General features: G+C 38.0%; 1 protein-coding gene across 1 annotated transcript in view; it reads left to right on the top strand.

Annotated features, from left to right (window-relative positions):
- The first annotated feature begins 10855 nt into the window (after window positions 1–10855).
- Window positions 10856–27899, top strand: part of LRMDA (leucine rich melanocyte differentiation associated) — a 607167-nt gene continuing 590123 nt past the window's right edge. The window contains exons 1-2 of the mRNA XM_038140882.1: window positions 10856–11223; window positions 15149–15249. Coding sequence (XP_037996810.1) covers window positions 11194–11223; window positions 15149–15249 — 131 coding nt within the window. The 5' untranslated portion in view covers window positions 10856–11193. The remainder of the gene's footprint in view (window positions 11224–15148; window positions 15250–27899) is intronic.

The raw sequence follows: 27899 nt of genomic DNA, 5'->3' as shown, positions 1-27899 counted from the left end.
TACTTGTTTAGTTGATGAAGGCTTTGGTCTTAGCTGTTCTGCTTTAACAGAACAATTTAAAATGTTAGTATAAAACAAACTTTCCAGGTAACAAAAGATTTTCAGACCTGTGGTTACCTTAAAATTAGAACTTTTTCCTGTTTGTGACAGTGTGGAGAATTCTGTAGCTTCAGTAACATATGTATATTTTCATAATGAAAAATTAATGGTAGGGAAGAACTGTTTTTAACATCTTGCTATGCTTTTATAAGAATTAAAATTTGGAATAAGGAGAAATACTCATCATGCTGCTGCCCCTTTGAGGTTATTTCACCAGAGTTTTTTTCCACATTGTGAAGAGCTTAATTTTTTTTTCAATTATTTTTATTTTAAGTCAGACTTGAACTTACTGTAAGATCAAAAAAAGAGGAGAAAAGTATCCAAGTTAGCTATTAGGTCCAGGGTGGTTGGGATTTCCACAGGAAGCTCCACATGCTATATCCAGGCTGCTGCATCTGAAGTGTGTGTCAAGCTGAATTTTGGGGTTACAAGGCTTCAGTACCATGTCTGGGATACCAGGTGAGACCTTTCCTGACTGTGTATCACATCCTCAGGAAAAGAAAAGGAAGTTTTAATTGCTAAAAATCTCAGTGAAATAGCAATAAATATTTTAATAGGAGGTTAATGAATTGATATAAGGTCAATAAACAAGCCAATGGACACTGCTTATAACCATACATGACTGCTGCTGCATAACCTCCGACACAAGGTCCTTTGACCGTAAAATTTTCCAGGTTCTCTTACTGCATAGCATTGCTTTCAAAGTTATTTGAAAACAAAACCCTCTTATAAAGTACAGTCTAATGGGTGTTCCTTTCTTGTTTCAGTGGGGAAGTCTAAGTCAACTGGAAAATTCAGAAAAAAATTGAAACTTGTCTGGATACTTCCTTTTATTGTGAGAATTAACTGTGCGTATTTCTCAAAAGTTTTGGGCTGAGAATAAAGTAGTTTTTGCTGGTTACTGCTACTTCTTTATGAACTCAATTTGTGTTGTATTTTATTATTTTGTGCTGTATTTTATCCCTCCATTCTGTTGTCCTGATCCATAATGATGTGGACATTTATGTTAGGACAGGCCCTTTTCGCTGGGTTCTGTCCCATAAATCAAGTTATTACAATTAAAATCAACAAAGTTTTTGTTGTAGTAGGCTTTTTTTTTTCCTCCTCAGAGAGAAAAACAATTAATTTGCAAAAGTTTTATGAATAATAATATTTTAAGCTTCCTGAACCTTTTTTCTGTGGTTTGATATGAAGTCTTTCTTAATAATGTTGTGACTAAGTTTTAAAACCACAGCATCGTCTGTGACTTTTTAGATCTTTTAGCCTTCCCTTTTTATTACAGAATTCACCCAGGTCTTACCAAGGTACAGAATCTTCCCCATGCAACCCAAATGTATCACAGTGGTCTAACTCACACAAAGTCATGTGAATGACTCTGTCACTCAGATTCACCAGTATAATCATTATTAGAAATAAATCCCAGTTCATAACCCTCTGGTGATTTTTGGTTATGGCAAGTCAGTGGTATTAAAATGTGCTACACTGTCAGCTTTGAAACGGAAATCTTACACCATCATGGTGTAACTCATGCTATCTCCATTTTGATCCAGAGACAAACCCTGGGAGACTTTGAAGAGATTTTACTTTTGATATCCATTCAATCATTGCCTTCTTTTGCAAATATGTCCACTGGTATCTGTTTCTGTTTTGATTTTGTAATGTGGACATTTTTCTGCTTGAACCAAAAATAGTTTGTTCCTAATTAGTTCTATATGTTTTGCAACACCATCAGCTGACAGAAGCTTTACTCATCTGAGTGAGATTCCAGCAAGAAACTTAAGCATGGAGAGCTTTATATGATATTGTTATCAGTCTTCTACTATAGTGTTATCAGTCCACTTTCATCTTTACTTGAGAGGAACATTTAATAATCAGAAGCTCTGAATCATTCTCTTGTGATTGTGGAAAAGGTCCCCAGCATGATGGCCAAATATCAGCGTGTTTTTGGATATTTATATATGTATGGAATCAAAGTTGGATTCCAAAATTAAGACAAGAATTTCCTTAAGTTTAGCATTGGTCTGTCTCTAATAATCTCTGCAGTATAAACAGGAAATCTCTTTGGTTTTTGTCTGCTATTTCTTTTGTGTTTCTCACCAAATGAAGGCTTATCAAAAGATTTTTATTATTTTTTTCTTATTTGTACAGATGGTATGGAGACTAAAACATAACATACAACTTATGGTGGACCACTGTTTGCAATGAATGATGCATTACTTTGGCTCAGTTAGTTTCTTTTTATTTTCCCACTTGGGTAGTGAGAAGGGTCTAGAAACAGGTTTTTGTAAAGAAGGAGCAGAATACTATTGTCAAAGTTGTAATGAATCTAATCCCTATATCACAGGACTGCTTGACTCACAAGCTGGAATTTTTTTCCTGCATTTCCTGTTCACAGTAATGCTTTTTTTTTTGTTAAAGAACAGTTTCTGCAGAAAATATCTTACCCTGCCCTGGGCTCCTTTGTTCTTACACTTGCTTACTCATATTTTTCTTTGTTTTTGAAGAACTGAAAATGGTGTGACTAGGAGAGAAATGTCTTGTAGGATCAGCAGGTACTATAGAATCTACAATCTACAATTAGTCACTCTTTTTGCTTCATCTTACCTAGGAAAGGTGATTATGCATGATATTGAATTGGAAGGATTTATCAGTGTATTTTTTTATGCAAAGAGAGTAGAAGAAAGGAATAAAACACTAAGTCACCATTCAGGAAGCGTGAAATTATACCACCTTGCTTTCCCATGTGCTCTCTCACATTTTCAAGAAGTGTAAAACCTGTTTCTTGTCGTTTTCATGTTTATGTATATCTCTCTATTTTAACAGACAATATATTGCTTGTGGAGACCTCTGGAATTTTCAGCTTTCAGCTCTTCCTTCTTGCATCATGTGTGTGCATGTTCTTTTCCTAGTGATGTCTCTAGATGCAGAATTAATGCTGGCTGTGCTATATTTATCCCTCCTCACCCAGAAGGATGGGTGGATGAAAGTAATAAGTGAGTAATGGGAAAAGTTGCTGTTTAACAATCTGCAGAGGATGGTGGCTTTTGTTTGGGCTGCGCTCTTTCTTAACCATCCAAATTGTTAGCAACTTCCATACGTTTCTGTGGGAATCTTTGGTACTTGAAAGGTATAACAAAAAACAGCAACTGCTTTGGAACTGAACAATAGGGAACAAAAACATTTGCTACTTAAAATACAGAAGTTATTCCATATTAAAGTGTAGGAGGTTGACCACTAATTGGACTCTATTCCTGCTTACTACTCTTCTCAGCAGAGTGTCATCTATCTGTTATCTCTGTGGAAGGCTGTGGTTCTCCCCTTTGCTGGTATAACCTGCTCAAAGATGGAAGATTAAAGACTGAGGCCGTGAGAAGCAGGGAAGAACCTGTTTGGTAATGCCAGGTATTCTCACATTGAACTCCTTCCTGATCATACAATTTTCTGTTGGGGTAAAGACACATCTTTAGGGGCACAGGCTCTTTGGGGCACAGGGCCCTGTTCAATGTCTATTTTCAATAGTATATGCCTATTTATAGCTAGGTCTCTCTTACTATGCAGTGTTGTTTGCAAAACAAGATGCAGAATGTTCTTCTTGGATTAATCAGGTGAATATAGTTCTTTCTGAGAAAAATTAAAACTAAACAAAACCTCAACAAAACAACCAAACAAAAATACCCCCCCTCCTCCCCTTCTCCACCCCACCAAAAAAAAAAAAACCAAAAAACCCAAAACCCCAAAATACCTCTGGCTAGTCTGGTAATTTAGTTCTACAGTGAGGTGCCAAGACAGCTGGAACAAGAGAGAGCCACTCAAAGAAAGCTGCTCTGGCCTCTGCACCCACTTCCTTTGTTTTTGACCTTTGTATTCAAGCACTTCCTGCAATAATTTTGTTTTGTCTTTGAAACCAGCACAGTGCGACAGACAGTTGCTGCCCCAGACATTGTGACAGAGATCTGTAACAAGAAAATACCTCTGTGAACCTCAAATCTGTTATTTAGAATAGAACTGCAGTGTTGTATGGCCTCTAATTAGACTTTATCCTAGCTTTAGAACCCTTTCCCCCCCCCCGAGTTCTGATTGTTGCTTTCTTATGAGGAAGCATCAATGCCCAGAGATGTACAGTTGCTTCAGTATTGCAATTTACTTTCCCACGATTGTGCAGCCAGCCAACCTGAAATCCACCTATACATAATGGATTGTAGGGAAGTAGAGCACTTCAAATATGTTGTGAGTCAGTCATCTTAGGCTTAGAAAAAAATAATCTCTGTGTATTTGTGCAACATATAATTATGAGAGAAGTGGTAGCAAAAGCTTCCATACCAAGCTTACTGAATTCCTTCAAATTAAAAAAAAAAATCTTATGATCTTATTATTAAGTATTCTGTGCCTCCATGATTAGCAACAGGACTTTGAAACTTGGCAGAAGGAAAAGCCTGGCATCCTTTTGATGGCTTTATGAAAAAAAAAATTAGAGTGCATAAATTATAAGGGACTGAAAAAGACAATTTCTCTTCTTTGGTTTGTGCTATACATTTAGTTTTGACAACACATCCAAATCTTGCAGTAATCTACAAAGCTTGTGGATGCCCCATGTCAGCATCTTTTTTCTGTGTGCTGTATTCTGGATGGGACAAACAGAGAATCATTATCCCCCTTTAGCTTGGAATTACTCTTGCTGCAAGTATTGTCTACTTGGAGCAAAGAATTTACATAATTTACATTTCTTGCCCATCTTTTTACTGGAAATAATGATTTTTGTTATGTAATATCTACACCAAACAAGACAAAGTAAGACAGAGTATACATACAGTACACATACAGTTAGGGTATCAGACCTAGGTGCTGGGGTGGTGCAGCTTCAGTTCCCCAGATGACTACAGATAATAAATTAAAAATTTTTATACAAATAATGTATCCTTTCTATGCTGCAGTTCCTTCTTTTTTTTTTTTTTTTTTTTTTTTTTTGTGGGATAATAATAATAAGATTTTTCTATTTTCCTGGCATAGAGTGTGAATAATGCATTAAAAATGCTAGAACTTCTGGTAATACAGAGCATTGAGGAACTTAGTGATATTTTACCTGGTTGAGGTAATTTACTTATCTCTGTCCAATCCATAGTCTAAAGGAAACAGAATTCTGTATATTACAAAACTCAACCAACAAAACACCAAAATCCTCTAAAAGACAACTCTATACTGCAACATATCTTAGGAAAAGTAAGAAATAAATTGCACAATTGATTGTTGCTGTCTTAGTTGTTGAGGATGTAACTTATTAAACATCATTTTAGCCTAATAGCTATAGTGTGCTGTATAATGTAACGTTAGGGATTTTTAATTGTATTTGGGTCATACCATTTTGGTCAACAAAACTGTCATTACCTTTATTGGAAGTGAGATGAGATTACTGAGCACAAATTTTATGAAAGGGGTTTTTTTTCCTGCCATCAAAGCTTTTATGTTGTTCTGTTTTTTGAAAACTCAGCTTATAGAATAATGCATTTTGAAGTATATACATACACTTACCTTAAGAGAATGCTAACAATGTTACAAAATGAAGCTTTTCAAAGACATCAGAAGATGTTGAACTTCAGGGTGCCTTTGCAATAAAACAGTGAGTGAGCTTATGGGCTGCATTAATTCACAATGCCCATGTAGCTTCACTGAGCTCATATTACACTTCTGCCATGTAATAGGAAAATAATAACCAAATATATCCCAGAGATGGTTTTAGACATAATTCTGTTTTTCTTGGGGACAGTGGAGGAATGAAAGAACCAAAATGCAAGAAGTAGGAAATATATCAGATTGGACGCTCTGCTTTTGTGTAGCAGGAAAGGGTAAAATTCAAAAACTCTAGGTGAATGTAGAAATATTACCCCCCCCCCCCCACCATCTTTCTCATATGAGTCTCCACAAGAATGAAAAAATCAAGGGCATTAGTTGACAGTAGCAAAGCAAACACAGAGTTGTTACATGAGCCTTTAGTAGTATGAGATAACCAATTTTTAATTGACTGCTTTTTTGGACTAATTTATCCTGCAGAGTTTCACACACTCCAGCATGGGCATACTTCTGGAAAAAAACCCAACATTTTAATGTCACTCAGATGTTCTTAAGTTTTGTAGCACTATATCACACTGCCATACTAGTACTGTTCAAAAAACAGGTGTACCAGTGTATTGAATACATATGCAGAACTTGCTTTTCAGATCCCTTTAACCTGTTTATCATTGACTGTTAGATATCCTTATAAGTGGCAGTATGAGAACTATTTTGGAGATAGGAAAGAAGAAACCTAATTTGCAGCTGTTCAACTTAGGAATGGCAATTGACATCATCATTACTGTATTTCTTTCTGTAGGACTAAAGTACACACTTTATTGTACTTTACCTTTTTTTGGTCAGGGATTTTTTCCTGTATGTTTCACAGCAGGAGTGCTAGTGATGCTGTTTCCTGGGAGACATCTGAAGTTATTAGTTTGGACATTAAACACCCTATTTAACTCTTTGTGATTAAAAACAGGTGTAAAGGAAGCTACATATGAATGGAATGTTCCTCTGGCAATACGAAGGAAAATGTCTGTAATACAGTCAGTCTTTCTCAGCTAATTGGTTCAGTTTGTATTCACATCATATTGCTGTGGATAATTATTAACAATTATTTTGAAACAATATTTTCATTACTAGCATTAAGAAAATAAGTTTTATGGATAAACTGTGAGCCAAATTTTCTGAAGGTCAAGTTGGAAAAACTCTGTTACTTGGCTGAGATTTTTTTTGTCTGAAATTATTTGCCTCAGAAAACTGTTCAAACACACTATTTTGTCAGAAGAAATTATATATATGTGGGTGTTTTTAAAAGTAGACAATAGTTTATTTGACTTACTCTGAAATACAGGATCATTGTATTTGTGTACATGGAGGCATACATGCATAGTGTGCTGCAAGCTGGAAAACACACCATTTTGATTAACTCAAATATTTTTATAACCTTCAGTTAATGAAAAAGTCAGGATTATTTCCTCTTATAAATGTTCAGTGTTTATTTAAGATGGGCAAATGCTTGTATACAAAGACTTTATATGAAATGACATAATTCATTTGGTGCTTGGTGCTATGCCATATTTACTGGTTTGTATTAGCTAATTATTTAATCAGTTGGTCAATGAGATTTCCTGATTGTAACTGAGTACACATTTTAAGCAGCTGACTCCTAAAATGACCCAAAGCTCTGTTATTATATGAAGAACTTTATTTATTTATAAGAAGCAGATCCGATGGGTACCTACCATGGTTCCAACACATTGCTTCCCAGTTGTATGGAGCTGGTTTCCAGGTATTATTTTGAACTTATAATGCTCATTATTCAAAGAACAGGTCAGCATATATATGTACATGTGTGTATAAAAGATGTACTAAGCATATTAGTGTAACTCAAACCCCCTATTTTTTTAAAAGTCCATGTTGGTTTTGCCTGTATGTAACTCACATCTCAAGCAGTTTTGGCAATACTCTGTTAAAAATCTTAGGAAATCTTACTGAATGGCCCATACAAAAGTGCCACCTTCTGCATCTAACTGCAGTGAAAGTGCTTTATTTAAACAAACAAGTGATTTTTATATTTTTTTTCATATAAATACACTGTAAAAAAAAAGACATTTCAGAGGTCATCTATGGCCAACTGTCACATAAACTATTTAAACCTCTACAAAGAATCCTCACAAAACTTTCAGCTTCTGAGAAACCCCTGAAAAATATATTCTGTAAGTAAAAACTTAGTCCTTTGAAGCCTCACTCATATAGGCAGCTGTATCAAAGCTAAATAAAACCTTCAGATGAGGCAGGCTGCGTGAGGCCAGGACTCAAGAAGGTGATGTTTTGAGATGCTCAGAAATACAAATACATTTGGTAAGGTGAAAAACAGCCTACACCCAGAGGCTGCCTCACATTCATCTGGGATCTGTGCTATAAAGTGACACTGGTGATCAGCTGGCTCAAAAGCTGGAGAAGTCCTTCAGTATTTACATTGCACTGTGATGGATTTCAGCTTCATAACAACATGGGGCACAAACTAATGAACACATTGACTCATATGCCTGAAGTCTGAGACTATGTTATAACTTTGTTACAATTGCAGATTAGATGTTACAAAATAGTACTTCAGGGGCAGACAGCTGTGAGTTTTCATTGCTTTTGAAAATTACATGCAAGTGACAGGTACTTAAGAAATAAGAGTATAAAGCAGACTCTAAAATTTCAAAGTTTGAGAAGTTCACCAATAATCCTGTAGGAAACTGGCAGCAGAATTAGGATTTTTGAGTTGTAAGTTTTCAAAGTCTAGGAAAGCACCACAATAAGACAGTCATCTCTCTTCTCCTTCCCTCTGTTCTAGGGAGTTTTGTTTTTCCCTTTCTTTACAGTATAATAGTCCCATTTTGTCACTGCAGTCGGTAGCACTCCCTTTTTGTTACACACCATGGGACTTGGATCTATTATTTATCCATGGCAGATAACAGTCTAGGCCATGTCTCTACAAGAAAACGTTGAACTGGTTTCAAAAGAACGACTGTAAGCCTGATGCACTTAAAACAGTTTGCCACCTCTTTAAGTTGTTTTTGTAATTTAGGAAATTCAGCTCGACTGATTGAAGAGATGATAAAGTCAATTTAAGGCACCCGGTTTAGGGAGCTGCACCTGCAACTTTTCCCTCTAGACAAGGTCTTGCTTAGTAAGTAGGAGGATCAATGGCAGGTTAATGCAACTGGCAATGTAAGAAGCTGGAAAAACCCCCCAAACTTGCTATTATTTGTGTGGGCTATTTTGTAAACTATTTAGGCAGGGATTTTTTTTCTTCGTAGCTATCTCTAAAATGACAGCTAACACTCTACTAAAATTAATCCTGATAATGTAGATGGTGATATGCTAAATCGTTTTCAATATAGTTATTCCAATTTTACATGAGTGTAGTATTGAACTGAATTTACTCCACTAAGACAAATGCTGTAGCAGTGGGCCACTTGAGCCTTGAGCTGTATGTGTTCATTCTGGTGGGAACCACATGCTTGTAGCTAAAAGAGAGATAAAAAGTAGATACAGAAAGAGGAGAATGTATTGCTTTGTTTAAATGTGCAGTTCACATAGTACTTGTTTTTCTTGGCATATGTTATTTACTATATAATCTAATAGATAAATAAAGGCCCTGATGGTTTGAAGCATGCTGAGTGATGATCTGAACTAGCAAGTATGCCTGGATGGAAAACTCTTACTTAGAGAAACAGAGCTTTTATTCATCAGTGTAGAATCAGCTTATTTGCTGTGGCTGAAAGGTTTGATTCTTCTGTCTTACATGATACAAGGAAAATTAGATCATGCAAAGCACTGGAGTGATTTATTCATTGGCCATATTTTGATTTTTATGCATGTTGGCCCATTGACATTTCTAACACAATACATTAAAACAACAGGGAGGAAGAACATTTTTTTCCTCAGCTATTTGCTCTGTGTTTCCTGTCCAGGAGTCACTGAAGAAGGAGGGATGGCTATAGAGAAGGTGTAGTGCCACAGCTGTACCAAGAATTTATTCTGTTGATACTAAGAGGTAGAGCAGCAAGTGCAGCATTGGTTTCTGCTGTGTTGCTGAACAGAAAGTGGTTTGCAGTGAGGAATACATATCCTCCTGAAACTTATTTCCCCTCACAGCATGTGCCTCCGCTTTCAGCAAGAGTGAGTTATGCTATATTAGCAATAAAGGGGAAAAATGAGCCAGATTTTTAAAGGTGCTTAGGCAGCTGAAGAGGTAGGCAGATGACTAATAGGATTTAGGATCCAAGCTTGGGAAACCTTTAAAAGTCTCATATAAAATTCTTACAGAAAACCTGCAGCTCCTCTAGTCTGCCTGAACAGTGATAACCTACCATCATGCCATTATTTTAATTAGTAAATTCTTGTGTCCTGGAAAGACTCATTTGACAGGGTTTTCTGATAATTCCAAAGGTATTTCTGGTTTCCACACAAATTGGTCTATGTTCTAGAAACAAACAAAAAAAAAATATTGCTATGAGAATGTGGACCTTTCCTTGAGATAGCATGTCTTTTTTTTTTTTTTTTTTCCTGCAGGTGTTGCTTTACCAGTGACATCTCCTCAAAGGCAAGTTATGCTTTATGCCACAACTTAATGAACTGCTTAGTAGGTGGAAAGCCAGTTCAGACGATGTTCCAAGTAATCTAGTGCCAAATGGGAACTGAAATCCAAGGCGTGATCCCTCTGTCAGTGTCCCAGACTGGCTATTTCCATCTCTTCTTCCCATGGCCCATTCCAGCACTGCTACAGCCCAGCATGTGGGGCTGCCCCGGCGCTGGGAAGTGCAGAGGAGCTGGGGGAGGCTCTGGAGCACAAATCTTACGAGGAGCAGCTGAGGGAGTTGGGGTTGTTTAGCCCGGAGAAGGCTCGGAGTAAGGGTGGGGGCAGCTTAAAGGAGGGTTTAGAAAGGTGGAGGTTGGTCTCTTCTCTCAGGTAGTTGCTGACAGGACATACCTCAAGCTGGGCCAGGGGAAAATTAGGTGGGACATTAGGAGGAATTTCTTCATAGAAAGGGATTAAACATAAGAATGGGCTGCCCAGGGAGGTGGTGGAGTCACCGTCCAGAGAGGTTTTAAGGAAACACTGAACGTGGAAACACTGAAACACTTCATGCCATGGTCTAGTTGGCGTGGTGGCGTTCGATCCTAGGTTGCACTGGATGGTCTAAGAGGTCTTTTCCATCCGAGCTGATTCTGCGAGGCACGGCAGTCGCTGTGTGCCGCTTTGGAACCGCGTTCCAGGTAGGATGGCGCAGCGGGACAAGGATGACCGTGCCCTGGGCAAGCAGACCTCGGGCCACGCCAGCGTCCCGCTGTCACCCGCCCGCGCCCCGCGCGGTGCCGCCCGGGGCCGTGGCTGCGCCCTCGGCCCGGCCGCAGGAGGCGGCGGGAGCTCCGCGCTGCCACCGCCCCCGGCCCGGCCGCGCTTCCGCCCGCGTCAGCTGACTCTGCCAGGCAGCGGCCCGGCCCGGCACCGAGCCCGCGGAACCTCCGGCGCGGCCCCTCCGCAGCATGGCAGGGGTCGTGGTGAGCGGAGCACAGGTAGGTGTCCGGGGCCTCAAGGCCGGCCCGCCGCGGCCCCACCTGCCGCGGGCAGCTCGCCCCGGCCGGCGGGTCCCGCCCCTGGCACTGGGAGCGGCTGCTCCCGCTCCGCGCCGGCTCCCGCCTCTCTGCCGGTGCCGCTCCGGTGCGTGGGGGCGGCGGACGCGCACGGGGCCGGTTTAGTTTCCAGCCGCTCCGCGTCACGGGACGCCGCGCAGGTATCGCCGCCGCAGCGCTGTCCCGAGGCCGCCGAAGGGAAAGGGCTGAGGAGCGGCCCCGGGGGTGCGCTCCCAGCGCTGGCGGATAACCGAGCGCCGGGCCGGGGCAGGGCTGCGCTGCCGCTGCCGCTCACGTGCGGCGGGCGCGCCCCCGAGGCTCCCGCGCAGCGCGCTCCCAGCGGGATGCGCTCCGGCTCGGAACCGCGCTTGCTCTGCCCGGCTGGGGGGGCCGCGGGAGCGAGCTGAAGGAGAAGGAGTGAAATCTGCTAAGTGTTGTTCCTCCTGAAACCGCTTATGTATGTTTCGGTTTGGTTAAAGAGAAACTGGGAGATAGAACGCATCCTGCTGACTTTTACCCAGCGCCTTGTATGGATACTGAAAAAAATATTTTCTGAAAGTTGATGATATTAATGATGAACCTGTGACTGAAGTTAGAACTTTTTTTCCCCTCCCCCCTAAGGAGAAGGAAGCTTGTCTTATTTTTGAAAAATATTTGCCATTAAACCAGCGTACTGCCCATCTAACTGCTTCTTTAATCTGGCCACTATTTCTGTATGGAATTCATGTAAATATGTGTGTGATATGAAGGCAGTTAATTGGCTAATTTTGAACCTGCTGCAGGAAACGGTTCCTGTGGTCTCTGTGGTGCACCCTGGCACTGAGGGACATGCTGCCTTCTTCCCTTGAATATGCCTTCAGCCCCTTAATTTGGCTATGTGCCCAGCATACAATCTTCTATCAGCATAGGGTAAAATGTAATGCTCAGCTGACTGGAAATATTCTCCAGATATAATTCCCTTCAATGGGAGAGAATATGCAGTATTGAGAATTCATACATGACCTTTTTGGTGACATTTCTTAATAAAGACGTTACTCTATGGGTTATTAAGATTACAGTATCGTTGTAGAATGATCACAGAGACTAAATGGTGATACCCTCTGAAATGAAAGCAGAGGAGAGGTGCAGCTGCTATTGATCATTAACTTATGTATTAAATATTTTGTAACATGTCTCTTTCATGAATTATGTACAGTGTGTTGAAGAGTCTGCAAGAATATCTCAGGCCTCCATAGCCTATCTGATGCTGGCCTATGTGGGAAACTCTGAACATTTTGGTAGGGTATTGAATAGGCCACCAGTACTGACTGACTGTGACGAACCTTTGCTGCATCTGAGTTGGAGAATTAGGTCACGGAAACCTCTACATCCAGTTTTAAACCTGTGTGATGGTCTGTGACTGGTACAGAAAAACCTAAGAAATCTGCTGTTACTGATGTGCCTTGCAGCCAAAGAGCTGGAGTCTTGGGAAAAGTATGCTTGCTCTCATCTCTCAGTGGTGAGGCCTCCGGATATGTACTTGGAAGCTCATAGTCATTTTAAGGGTATTTGAAATGGAAGCAAAAGGAGGAATACTGAATTAGGTACATTTTATTGATTCCTTTTATTGAGTACATGATTTTGAACTGAAACAATGAAAATGAAGAAATATTCTTCTTTCTTCTGTCTACTGACATCTCGTTTTATATTAGCATTGTACTGTGAGTGTGCTGAAGTGGACTGTGTGGAAGTAAAATGCCTTTACAAGGCCTCAGCATTGAGAGGCCATGATAATAAGTCATCTGCAAATATGGTTGCGAATAATCTGTTTGCACCAGTTGTGTAAATGTATTTGTTTATTATAATTGTTCAAAGGCTGAACCTTTGAAACATTTTATGTATTTTGTCTCCCGTGTGCTCTAAACAACATTTGTATGAATATTTTTCTTCAATTTCTATTCTCGTGGATAGGGCTTTGATGGCCAGGTGAGTTTCTGAAGCAGTGTGTAGCAGGCCAGAGTCCCCTGCTCCTTCTCAGCCACTGCTCCCTGGGTGGAAGGCCAAATGAGGGAGGGTATGTGCCTTTGCTGTGTTTGTAGCTCCTCAAGACAGTCTTGTCCTCCCAGTGTTAATAAGCATTATATTTGAGTCATTTCTGTTTCAACATGTTACATTGAACCAAATGCTTAATCCCAAGTGTTAAGCTGTTAATGTGATATTTTTCAAAGGGTTTGCAAGCATTAATTTAAAGAAATCTACATTCAGTGAAGAATGATGCAATTCTTTTATGCATATCTTTGTGTATGTTGTAAAACGCATTGTGATTATCTTAGACGTAAACTGGAGGAAAACCCCAACATATTAAGTTCAATAAATTCTGCAAAACGTTTTCTGTTATATCCAAACTATTAGGTTGCCAACTACCCAAAACAGTTCCTTTCCCTTTTGTTCTTATATTTTTGTATATGTCAATTTTTGTATATGTCTGGTAACAGAATATATTGCGAGAGCAGGTCTGATTTAACAAGGGGAAGAAGCTGTTAAACTGAGCTTCAAGCTACCTGTTTTCTGCTCATAAAAATTATTTCACTGTTGTCAGCTTTATCTGTTGAAGTTATTGAACAAAATGAATTAAATGGAATGCCATATAGTATTATCAGATGCAATCATTTTTAGAGCGTAGGAGATCAGGATGACTTGCAGAAGTACGTACTGTCAGTCTGCTCTGCAGAGGAGTCTCTGTTTTAACAGAAGGTGGAATACTATCAAAACAATTTTGATGGATTTTTTTTGCATATTTTTCATCCAGTATATTTTAGACTAGTGGAATATGGTATTGAAATTGACTTTATAATTAAATAAGTGGATAATAACAGTGTTATATAGATAGTGGTCTAACATGGTGCTTAACTTGCTAGTTGGTCATTAAGGGAAACGAAGATTTCTGCAGCACAAAATCTGAAATGTCAGTATTTTGAACACAAAGGATGAGCCAATATAGATGTATAGAATTCTTGACAATAGTTTTGAAAAGCTTTGTGGGATTTCTTTGAAGAAATCAAACCAATGACTTCTAAAAACAGTACAGCAGAAATAATAGAAAAAGTTTAGCTGCTTTACTTTTTGTGTTCTTCTGGAAATATTATCACACACTTCATCCCGATTAAAAACAAATAAAAACAAACAGAATCTGAGTAGACTGGTTTTTGTGCTGCCATTAATTCTTCCTGTGTTTGCTGTGAAGATGGGTTAGATGGGCTGGTATGAAAAAGAGTACACGTACATGAGGGTAATGAGAAGCCAGAAATCCTTAAGACTTCTGTGACTGTCTGAAAAGAAGCTGCATGTTTCATTTTCATGGCCATGGGCAGCCTTCTTGCTCTGTCCCTAGTGTGTTACTGGGAGTCATAATTTTCTCAAGGAATGGTTAGTATGGATTGACTGCACACTGCTGAGGTATTTCTGCACCTAAATTTAGAAAACAACCTTGGTTTGTTGTATGTGAAGGGCCAAACTGGAAGATCCTTTGGATACCTTCTGATCCTTCAAACAAATTTCTTCTGGAGCATGTCAGAATGGTAATGTGAAGTAACATTAGATGAAAGTATTAACAGTGAAATAGAAGAAATGTGATACATTTAATGGAAGTATTTTTACCTGGAAGGAGACAAAATGTACAGAAAGACTATAGATGTAATAAATATTAAGTTGATGGTATCAGTAGGAAAACGAGTTTGCGTGATAGATTTTATAACTGTAAAACTTATATACTTTAAAGCTGTAATGCCAGTTTGTTGTATTGCACGTTATCATTTTGTCAATGAAACAGAATCTGGACAGGGAACTAAATCTACTGATGAAATGTTTCCTTGTTGCTTCCATTTCTCAGGTGTCCTACATTAGTCAGGACTGTGAAGAAATTCCAGAATTCCTAGGAAGAAAATATGGACACATGGCAAAAAGGCTAGATCTTAGCTTCAACTTGCTAAGGTATGTGGCAGTATATAGTTTTTCAAGTGCAATGTGCAATTCCAACTCTTAAAATAGACTGGGTTTTTTTTCAAGTAGAAAAATGTATGTTGGGTACATTTAATTGTTATCAAGTGGATGACACTGATTTATAGGTAATGTTTGTCTTCCTTTTCTCCCACACTTGGAGCACAAATAACCAGGTGAGTCTGGAAAACTAATATGTGTTAACATAAATTATGCCTATTGAGAAGCTTATGCTTTGTTCTCTACTTAAATTGGAAAATAAACGTTGTTACCTGAAGAAATGAAGAATGGGATCAAAAGTGAATTTTCCTTAACCAAAACACAAGTAAGTATGTGCTTCTCTCCCTTTCTCAAAATTTTATTTATGGATTTCTGGTTATTACTATAAATGCTTTATAATGCTCTTTTCCCAGGTGATGTGTTTTGTTCTATGATTTTATTTTTTTGTGCATCTGTGTGGTTAAGTGCTGAAGCCTAAGTGTAGTTAGAATTTGTAATTCCTTCTAAATATTTTATTATATGGATTGGTTTAGGATTCTGTAGTATTGCTGTGAGCTACTACAGCATCCCATTTCATTTAATCCTTATAAGAGAGCCTGCTGAGGTTCAGCAGAGTATATTTCAGGTTGAAAAATGTGGGTAAGTATGGAGAAAAAAAGACAATTGCACTCAAATTCTAATTAAAAAATAGGTTTGTGGAAGTAGGGTTGGACTCAACTTATTTTCCTTTTATTTTATTGGGGGTAAGCTCACAGTCTGCTTGTGAAGAGTAATACAAAAAGTAGTGTGCTGATGCCTTGTTTTCTTAGAAGAAATAACCATTGATTTTAACTTACTTAACACTCATAAATGTTCTTCTGAGCCTCTGTCAACTCTGAAAGACTGAATCATACATGTAAGAGGTAGCTGAGCGAAGGAGACAGTAAATCTGTGGATTTTTGTTGTCTTATACTATGATTCTGTACCGTTGAATATTGTAATCAGAAAAGAGAGTTTTGCTGGGGGAGGAGATCAAATGGTAATTTTTAAAATATATTTTGTCATGAAGGTAATTCAAGGGTCTGTATGTGTATTAAGATTTAACATGTTGACAAGACTGCTCCTTCTTTACATTTCTGGGGGAAAGAAGTGTTTGTCTCTTTCAGTTAATGCATGATTTGAAGAACAGTTCTCTGAATTTGTTTCATTTCATAAAGTAAAATAATAACATTAAATTTGGATGTAAAGTAACACTTTCAAACTCTGATCATATTTTCATAGAGAGCACAGTTGGTGACGTGTTTCTGAAATCTGTGGTTTTTCTCCTTCTTTTCTTCTCTACCCAAAACCACTCAGCTTGTTTTTCAGAAGGGATATAATTTGGTTTTATTGAGGTTTGGGGAAGAACAATCAGCTTGTGATGTAGGAGAAGCTGTAGTTCTTAATCTGTAAAAGTATTTTAAGACCAGAAATCAGATTTGGGAAAGGGGAGAAGTGGATTTTTTTTTCCTTTGGGAAGCTAATGCTGAATGGGATGAGAGCAGTAAGGGTTGCTTATTTGAGTAGTGCTTAGATTTATTAAGCGTATAGAAACTAAGAGTGAAGTATTTATGGTGCAGTAACTGTTCACACTGGTCCGCACTCATATATAAACTCTGTACCTGCATATTATTGAGAAAGTCAGAAAAGATACAGAATAAATGTCATAACCTTAAATGAATGTGAATATAGACTAATGTCTTGGGCAGCTGTTGAAGCAAGTGTAAGCAGTGACATCTTCTTTAAACAGGTGTTATTGCTTAAAAATCTAACAATGTTGTAGTATAGTGACGAGTTTTATGATTTTTATCAGTAAATGCTTAATTTAAAAAATTTAGAAGGTTGTTTTCAGTGGGGAAACAATGCCTACAATAATGTTGATTTAGGAAAGACTTTGATTTTTTAGTATAACTTGCTGTCTCTTGGTGAAGGTCTGAGTTGAATGAAGAAGACCAAAGGTGACCAAATGTAGGAAAAGATGATGAGAATACTGTGCTTTGCTAGCACTGTAGTTATTTGTGGTAAAGATGTTAGCATTCATTATAATTTGATTTATTATTGGATGAGAGTTTGTGTGTTTTTTTGAAAGGAAAGAAGAAAGCCAAATGTTTTTATGTGTGATGGTTTTGTTACTCAGATTTCCCTGGTTATTTTCTTTTTGCTTGGGATGTGTCCATATAACAGAGGAGGGGAGGGTTGTCATTAGTTCTTTTGAACTGGCAGTTTAATACAGACGACATTTTTCATCATGTTTTTTTTGACTTCAGAATTCTTCCCAGGCTAGAGCCCCTTCCTCTTTCTTAAATAAAATTTAGGGGCTGTGTAGATGCTTAATTATCTTTGCATCAGATGTGGTATATCTAATATCAGCCCTTGCTACATAATCACAAACAGTTGCTTTTGTGTCTTTCTTGTTTGCCTTTTTTCCCTGAGCAGTACCTGGATCCAGCTCTTTCCTGTGGCGGTCGAAGTGACTGTTACCAGTCACAGTGGTTACACATCTCCCCATTTCCCTGGGAGGGAAAGGAAAGAAAGAGGTGAAAGGTACAAGGGAGCTTAAATGGGAATGTTGGGAAAGAGGAGGAGTAACAGCAATTTGTTGTGTGTGAGGCAAAGGGAAAAATGTCTGTGTGCTTAACTGGCAGGATGTGGTGCCACTGGATTGCCTCCTGCCTCCTGCTTCTGTCTCTGGCTGGTGGAAATCCTTCAATCCCAGACAACTGTAGTCCACCTGTGACTTATTTCTTCTCATGTTGTTTTCATTGCATTGATTTTGTTTGAATACTTTCTGATATCTTTTGTTTCCTTTTGGGGCCAAGGTGGGGTTGTAAAGAAGATGGAACCAAACTCTTGTCAAATGCACAGCAGAAGAACAAGAGGCAGTTGTCACAGCTGCAGCAAGGGAGTTTCCAGCCACCTCAGGGAAGGTTGAGTGGAAGAGGTGCCTAGAGAGGCTCTGGAATCTCCATCCTGGGTGGTATTTAAAATGTGACTGGACAAAACTCCAAGCAACCTGATCTAAATTTTGAAATCCTCCTTTTCTGAGGAGGGAATTGGACTAGATGATCTCTAGATGCTCCTTCCAACCTAAATTATGCTGTGATTCTGCAGCTTTATTGGTGTGATATGGCCCGAGTTGTAGCAGCTCTTTTGATTTCATAGTGATTTTCAGCTATTTTAGAAATGAGCTATTTACGCTGTGTATTTTCAGTAAAGCATGTTTCTGGAGCAGAGATGTTTTGCTTTGGAAATCTGCTCCTGAGCTGCTCATGGCAACTGTATTTGATAGCCTTCCCTAGTAACAGGGTCCTTTCATCATACGTGGAAAACATTCCCCAGTTCTCATTTTGCGAAGGCATAGAGTATGGGAAGAAGGGACACTGATGTGTGAGGGTTAGTGTTACCGGGAGACTTTGTAAAGGATTTCAAGGTGGAATGAAAAACTATTTTTGATCGTGGAAAGTTAAAGATTTCACTAAAAAAAGAAAAAGGTAAGTAGTAATCACTGGTGAAGGAAATAAAGTGAGTAAGAAGGATGTAATAGAGGTAGGGAGTAGAGATTTGGATGAAATACAAAGATTTTAGTTTAGATGCATCTTGCTATCTTGTGGGAAGAAAAAAAAAACCCAAACAACCCACAACTTGTTCAAAGCTATTTTTACTTTCACATTAAAGGCTAAATGCACTCCAGTGCATTTATAACAGATGTCAGTGGTTTTGTACAAACCGGTGCCATGCTTTTATAAATAACATCTACAGTTCAGTTCACTGAGAAGTCCATCTTGTGATTTTGTCATCAGTAGTTTTAAACATGTGAGTTTTTTCTTTTTTCCTACAGAGATTTCTTCTTGGTCTGAGCTATGAGGTGAAAGGGAGAGTGAATCTTTAATCTTGGCCAATGATGAAGGATTAATCCAATAATTGTGCTCATGGAGATACAAATATCTCTTCCCTCTCTCTAGGGTGCAGATTATTTCTGTTAGGAGCCTGAATAATTTGCACAGTATGTGCTCGTGCATAATTTCCACCGTCTGATGAGGAAGGTGCACTTATGAAAACATTCCCTTGAACTTCAATCCTAGTCTGGAATGTTCCTCCATGACTTTTGTGAGGCTGTGGCTTTGTTATATCTTCTCTGTGGACTAGGTATTGTTCTTTCTCTCTTCTGCCTCCTGTTTTTTTGCCTGGGGGAATATGCAAGTGGCAGCCTGAAATTGGGCTTCAGTTTTTACAGGGCATGTTCCTCTTTGTAAGTTGAGTATGTAAAAGAAAACATTTTTTTTTTTTTTTTTTTCTCTAGCCACCTTCCCGGTCTGTGCAGCAATAAGACATGCAGAACAGGAAGATGAACAACAAAAGAGAGATGGAAATAAAAGCCAGAATTCAAAACAAAGCATGACATATTTTTAAAGCCTTTAGACTCATCTTTATAGCACTTTAAAATGTTGAAGGAAATGCACTATTGTTAAAACTTTTTGATGGTTTTATTTATAAGGTAGAAAAATATTTTCACCATAATTGGGTAACTCTTAATCGTAGCAATTGCATATTTATCAGTATGAGGGGCTGTTATTAATGTAGCTGTCATGCACAAACACATTTCTGCATTAAATCCATTTAGTATGTGCATTATTCGGTCTAGAATGTCACCAGGACATCAAAGCCCCCTTAGGCATAAGAGCACAGTGCCCTGCTGTGGCTGCAGAAAGGGCTTGATCAATAAATGTAACATGTTAATGCAGAGCAAATAGAATAAAAGATTTCTTTGACAAGACATGAAAAATCACCTTGTGGCAGCTGGCATGGTGATGCCATTTCAGCGGAGACACTAGCAAAGTTGATCTGACAAGTAAAGAGGAGAGATGATGGTTATAAGGTGCTTTTGTTTCAAACTTCTTTCTTGACCTGTCAGGTTTTGAAGGAGCCTGAATGGCCCTTTTTTGTCATGTGAAAATTGTAGTCTTAGGCAGTTATGAAGCAGTTATCTCTTCTCAAATTGTGAATGCTGCTGTTTAATTGATTCACTTAGCATTTGAAACTGTCACGCATTAATAATTGCTAAATCCTGTAGATACTGCTCCAGTGTGTCATGCTTAAATGTGTAGTTATCAGAAAATTAATATCCTTAATGAACTGATGCTTTCAAACTAGCATTGCATGAAATCTCTTTTGCCCTTTCATTTGATGAAGGTATATCAGCCAGATTTCTGAGAAACCCCTCCCGACAGTTGTGTGGTTTTATTTATTTATTTTTTTGATGCCCAACAAATGCCAGCTTTGCTTTGGGTACATAGTGTGCTCAATGACAATAAATATAGTAATTATGCTGGAGTTGGTAATTAACATAATTATAGTCAATTACAACAAATACAGTGCAGAGCTAAATGAATGAGGGTGAGAAATTAGCAAGCTAATTGATTTACCTTACGTGCTGCTTTTTCCTGCAACTAACAGTTGCAGATTTTCTGCAGGAAAGAGTGTTTACAAATAGCTGATTGTGTTTTGAAATGATTCTGTCTTGTGGCTCTCGCTGCTGTTTCCCCTACACTGAGGTGAAGGGGATTGAAATATGGGATAGTGGTTATAAGGAGAAAGGAGCTGCTTGGTCCTCACTGAATGCTTTGAAAGGAGATGTATGTACTTACTTTAATTTTAAATGCTTCTTCCAGTATTGAAAGGAGAAAAACCTGTGTGATCCTTTACAAAAGATATTGCTAGAGAAATTTTTGACTTATGTTTTAATCCCCTTAGATGTGGCCTGAATTATCTAAGAAACCTTTATCTATCTGTTTATTGATGTCAGAGATCTGCAGAGCACTGGATAGCTGAAGGAAGAATTGTTCAAGGAATCTAAGTGTGTTGAAACAGTATGCCCTTGTTCAACCATCAGTTTCAATAATTTAAACCACTGGACCAGTAGGGATGCATAATATCATAACATTTGTGCACATTATAATTGCCTGTTTTGTTTCAAGATGATTTATAGTATCTTGTCTGAAATAAGTGTATTGGAGCCATGGAGTTAATCTGTTTCACTCTCCTTGTTTTTTTATTTTCTTTCAAGCATGACAACAGTTTACTATGTGAAAGGAGAATGTATATGTTTAAGCATTGAAGATTTTGTATTGCTCTTTTAAGAAAAATGTTGAGTAGTAGTTGAGATTTCTTTCTTTAAGAAAAAAATAATTTACAAATATTTGTAAATTTTATACTGGATATTGTCTACTGTTTGAAGGTAAATGGAATTGAATAGAGAGACTTCAGCAAAGAGATAGTGTTTTCCATGGCTAAGCAATCTGAAATTTTAAAATTCTTTTTCTATAATAAAATAGATCTTTTTTTAAGAAGTAGAAATAATTTTTCTTCTACTATTGCAGTAAATGTATCAAGTCCAAATGAGTAGGTGTGTAGTTTGAGGTGGATACTCAAAGTTTACCCTTAAAGGGATGTCCTTAAATAAGCACAAGATGCTCTTTTTTAAGTAATGTTGAAATGTTATGGGTGTTTAAAAATATTTGTACAGTAACACTGCTAAGAGTGGTCAGTCTTTAGAAGCAATTCAGCTCCTAGAATAATTTTGCTGAATCAAATATTTATACATGAGGAATCATTGCAATATTTACAGATAGAATAATCTTTCTGCTGAAGTCTTACGTATTTATTAATCACTGTGGACTACCTTATGTGTAATTATCTTTCTACTGAAAGAACCTCGTGTTGTACTAGATGGACTGAAGACAAGTATGTTGATGGGTTCTTTCTACATGGATAATAGCTAGGGAGTTGTACAAGATAAAGTTTTATAGATGTATAACTATTGGAAAACTGGAAGGAGAGCATTACCAGTAACAAAAGCAATTAAAAACTCTACTTTGGGCAGTTGATAGACATCAAAGCTAAATCTACTCCTTGCTCTGTTCTTCCCTTCCTTTTCCATCCCACCAGGTCACTCCTTTTTAAAAAATGGCATTTCAACAGGAACCGGGTATGATCTGGCTAATGTATATGGAGGGCTTTTCCCCCACCTTGAAACTTGGGAAATACTACAACTATTAAGATGCACCTTGTCTTGCATGCAACAGCCATGCCTGTGTTCTGTTGTTTTGTCAACTTTAAATGTGATTGTAGAATATTTGCCACTACAAAGCACTATCTACGTGTGTTTTTGTGACTTGTATATTTTCCTGCTGTGTCTTAATTCTGGTCATTGGTTTATTGTTAATATGAAGGGGAACAGTCAATGACTATTGTTAAAAATATCAAACTAATGGGTTATGGTGTGCACTTAAATATCTCACTGATTTCAGCATACTCTCCCATGGATGTAAGCTGTACTTTTTAATGGAAAAGTTATTTTTCCAAACTCAGTAAAATGTAAATAGTAAGTATTATAAATTGTTGTACTTCAGTACGGGTGGCTGTTATCTTCTTTAGTCTCAGCAGCCTCTCTTTTTGTCCATTGATCCTTGCTTGACTTTTTATGGCCACATAGTCACTAACAGACTGTGAAAACACTGTTGTATATATAGCTCTGACCCCCCGTGCTGGCCATTATCCATTGATTTACAGTACCTGACAGATCAGAACACAGTATTGTTTTCTGTTCTGCTTTCCTCAGGAAGGCTTAACATTGTGGAAGGAGTTGTCTTGAGGGTGTATCACGTGGTAGAATTGGGCAAAAACTTTTTACCTGAACCTTTGGCTTAGGGGACAGTGTAGGTTCATATTGTGTACTGGAAAATTCTTGAGAGGATTGCTAGAGCTTGAAATCTGGTAAAAAAATTAAACAAGCAGCACAATTAAGGAAAATAAGTTGGTGAGCTTTGATTGTTACATCCTTAATGGTGAATATTGCTGTGCTGGTTGGTCAAAGTTTTGTTTTTGGGGAAATCCATGCTGAAAGGTCTGTTGCAATTACGAATAAAGATGAAACCTGTACTTCAGAATAAAGATAAGTGACAACTGGGACTTGAACAGAGATAAGGTTTCATATTAAACATCCATTGACTCAAGGCTGTTGGTAAATCCTTTTGACTGAGGCAGAGCATTTCCCAGTGAACTGGTGTTTTGATCAATAAATGGTCAAATTATGCATCACATAATTTTCTTTGTGTTTCGATGTGTAGGGAGTGAACTGCTTTTTCTTGATCTGAGATGGAAGTTGGATTTTGAAGTGATGTTGGATGTTAAATGTACACAATCTGCAGTTGTTCTTTGGGTACCCAGAGCACTTAATTCACTGGCACAGTCGATCCAACTCCTCTTGTGAAAACCAGTCTTAAACTAGAATCAGTTTTTGTGTTAAATTCTGTTCTGAACAATAGGAATCTATGTTAGATTGAGAGAATATCAGTTAGTAAATGGAACGCTATCACAGTCCGTGGAAAGTATTGGCATTTGGAAGAGAAATTGTTTGTACTTGTTTTAGTTTTCAAAGAATGGCAGTAGATTGAAAATAATATCTTGGTGACTGCTCCTGCATAGTCCATGATTATCTGGATTTTAAGACTGAGAAGTAGTTTTTTTCAAGAGCATGGGGGGGTTAAAGAAAAGGGCATGATAAAGAGCATGTGTTAAGTACAGTAATCAGATGGATCATTATTACTTTCTGACTTCCTTAGTCTCTCTCACTCTAGAGCACTATTTCCTCATCATTGCTGTTGAGAAACAAGAGCGAGGGACTGCAGAAGTAACTGTTGTCTGAGGAGAAGGAGCTTGGCTGAAGGGAAGAACCTGCATTAACCCTGGAATTATTGTCTCTGTCTTTTCCTCTCTGTTTTGTTGAAAGATATCTTCTCACCTTAATGCAGTATAAAAGATTCTCAGCATATAGTTGTAGATGTAAAGAACTTGACTAGCTTTGCTGATTCCAATCACGAAGGAGGGCCTCGGTCCTCCAGTGTTCAACAAACCTGCTGGTGGTCATGGTACAAAAAGCTGCATGGCATTTGGCAGGAAAATACTTATGGAGCTTCTGCTTATGCATCACTTGTTTGTTTACGTGGTCTTGCATAGTTTGTGCCATTTTTGAGATCTTGCATTTTACATAGTCATCTTTACATAAATTATCCTTGAGATGATTTTTCAGATGAAAAAGACCTTCCCCAAACCCTTCTCTTGTGCAAGCGTGAAGAGTGAGGAGCATGAAAGTGCGAAAGGGCCATGTATTTTTCTCAGGCTCTGGTTTCAGCATGTCAAACCAGACACGCTATACAATAATTATACTGTCTTTAGGGTCATGGTTAATGCAGTGTTACAGCTCAGTTGCAGGCTTTACCCATGAACTGATGCTTGCAATTATGTGACATTTTATAATTTTTATTTATATTTTTGTTTTGTTTCTCCTGGTCTTCTCTTTTGATTATGCTTACCTGAGTGAGTTGCTCACTGGTAGAGCTGGAAGATTATTTCCTTTCTTAATACTTTATTTTGCCTTTTTAATTTAATTTGCCTGCTGAGTTTATAAATGGAAGTGGTGAATGTTCTTTGTGTAATACACAAAGCCACTCGCATTGCTCGTGTTTGTAGGAAATCTTGCTATGGTGAGAGACTACAGCGGTAGAAATAAGTTTTAGAAGAACACAAGAGTTCTAATGTTAGGGGGTAATTTAATTGGTCCAAAAGTCAGGGAGGTTGATAAGCTCTTGCAGATTGGGCCCATAGTTCTCTTCAGGTGCTTAAGTATCTGCTGTTTTTCCTGTGCAGTTGGTGTATGAGCTGTATTGGCAGATAGTAATGCTTGGATGTATGCACATGGCCAGCTCATTTTTTTTCATAGAAAGCATAGTGTGTGTTGGCTGCTGCTGACAGCTTACTGGCATTTAATGCACACACAGAGAGACACACACCCCCACACAAAAACCAACATCTTACGAATAAAGATCTTTAGGATGTATGCATATTTCCTTTATATATAAATATGGTATGTGTATTATATATATATTAATTATATTTTTAATCTATGTAATCTATATAAACTTGAGGGTGATGCTCAAGTATTTTTTGACTTCGATTCAGCACTTGTGGTAGGACTTTGTCAATGATAACCTTTTCACTTATAACCTTGAAGGAAGGAACACATTACTTAGAGGTCGCTTGCAAAAAACATTCAGTCTCTCGAGCCTAAAATCTCTTAAAGCGCAAGGAAATGCAGCCGAACTGTCCTTGAACCATTTGAGATGTGTAAGGTCCAAGACTTGCTGGCTTCAAGGCCATGTGGCCACAAAAGTACTGGATGAGGATGCTGTATTTTAGACTACCAGGACTTTCAAGACATTTTAGTTGAAGAGATAAGAAAAACTTATCATAGTTGACCTAGTTACTTAAGTGATAAAGTGTAGTGATTATTCTAAAGCACTTAAAGGATGAAGGAAAAATGTTCTAGACAGGCCCAGGATTAACAGTATATTGAATATTCGTAAAGCTCTGCTTCCAACATAGTTATGTTAAGATAATTTGACAGTCCAGTGTGTGAATGTTCAAATCACAGCTGCTCGAGGAACTGAACACTTTCTACCTATTATCTTGCATTTAATGCACTCTGTATCTTGGACAATGAAGTGCTTTGGAATAGCACAGAAACAGTCATATGTGAAGGTGATTATACTGGAATTGCTGTGGGAAAAATTGTCAAGTACTATGTTTTCTAGGAATGGAAAATAAGCCAACTAAGCGAGAAGCTGTGTATGTGTCCAGTTTACTTTCTTCCCTCACTCTGTGCTGCCTTTTCTCCCCACGGCCTTCATCTCCTTAAATCAGCAGAAGGCTGCTGGAGGTGCTGCTGAGAGATTGGGTGCAGGTGCAATGTGAAGTTCCTGCGTTCTTGCCACTAGTCTCTCTTTTGTTCTCCATGTTGCTTATAATGGGAGCCAGCCGTTAGTTCTGTTCATGTGCAGTTTTGGTTCTGGTTCTACCAGGTGCACAATTAGTAAATTGTCTGGCAGTCTAAGTGGGGAATGTCAGAGGGCAGTTCAGTTTCTTTCACTGTCAATTCTTTGGCTTCCTTTAAATAAGTCATATCAAGTAGTCTCTTACTACCACTAATAAAAGGGCTTTTGAAATTTGGACGTCCCTCTAATGAGAATCTATCTCAACCCATTTAATGTGGGCCACTACTTTACGACTGAATTATAGAATCTGCAGCCAGAGATGGTTTGAAACGAGAGGTTCACCTGCATTTAAATGATTGAGCAGAAGAAAAGAAGTTTCTAAAATTAAGGAGACTAATGCATTACTGTAGATTTTCTCTCACTTCCTGGTAATTGATCAATGGAGGAAGAAAGAACACATGTCTGTATTGAGCTAAAAGTGAATGGGCAAGCGTTTCTTTGTGTGTTTTAGTATAGCATATGAAAGTCTAGGTTGCTGAAGTCCTAGTATTTTAAAACCTAGTGGAATGGTGAAGTCAGCTTTAAGGTAATCTTGCACTTTTTTTTTTTCCTCCTATTTTCTTTCTGGTTGGGAACATAAATGCACTGGAAGCATTTAAGACTAGTGTGGGTAGAAATAGTAGTACTAGAAACCCATCAAGACAGCTATTAGTTGTAAAGTTGGTATTTGTATTTACAGCATAGCCTGTTACTATCCTATAACATGGAATGAATAAATAATTCCTATATTGTCGCAGATGCACCTTAGTAGACAGAATAGCATACGAAATGGTCAATAAGTTTCATTCTATACACAGAAAATCAAATGTTTCAGGTTCTCTACCTTATATTCAGTGCACTGTGATGTCATAATCTAAAGCAGGTTTTCTGTATGATTCCTTGACTGCGTGTTTCCCTACAATTCTCCTTAGGGGGGAAACAAAACTAGGGAAAAAGACTTCTGCACCCAAGTGAGTGGAGTGAAACCTTATTCACACCTCTCTTTTCCCTAGTAAAAAAACACAAGAAAGTCTGCAAAAAAAGATAAGAAGATAAAAACTTAGGATAAAGGTTTCTCTGTAAGTTCCTAATATCAAATATCTGAACTTAACCTCTGTATCAAGAAATTTGCTCAATTAAATTATATTCCTCTGCTTTTCAAACCACTTGCAGAAAATAATACATATTTCCTTTTACTAGATTTTGTATGCTGAACACAAATTCTTGTGTGAGATTCTTGTTGTTCAGATCTATCTCATTGACTGGAAATAACCTTATTCATATTATAGAGTGCATTTACATCTATGCATATTATGTAGAAAGCTAAGTGTTATATATGCCCATCCTGTGCAGGTTTCTTTCTCTGCAAAATTTTAAAATCTGTCCTTGTGTTTTGCTACAGAGCACTTTATGTATGTATGTATTTATTTAATTAACTAATTATTTATGTTAAGGCCCTCATCTCTTAAAGTGAGCATTGGAATAGAAAGCTAGATGCTTTTTAAATTCCCTCTTTGGCGATTTCAGCAAATTCAACCACCACTAGTGTATCAAAAAGAGTAAACAATTCTCCCTCTCTTTTCCTCAATGGTATCTATGTAGTAAAGCTTTACATGATAGACTCTTTTCAAATTCTCCTGTGAGTCATGCTAAGGCTCCATGTGTGAATTTGACAGTGCCTCTCTGTGCTTGACATTATAACTTTAGTATTTTATGTTATTTAAATATACTAAAATGTACCCTGTATCAAACTGCAGG

The sequence above is a fragment of the Motacilla alba genome, chromosome 6, assembly GCF_015832195.1.
Source record: "Motacilla alba alba isolate MOTALB_02 chromosome 6, Motacilla_alba_V1.0_pri, whole genome shotgun sequence".
Lineage (NCBI taxonomy): Eukaryota > Metazoa > Chordata > Aves > Passeriformes > Motacillidae > Motacilla > Motacilla alba.
The sequence above is the reverse complement of the archived record's forward strand: the minus strand, read 5'-3'. Positions and strand labels throughout refer to the sequence as shown.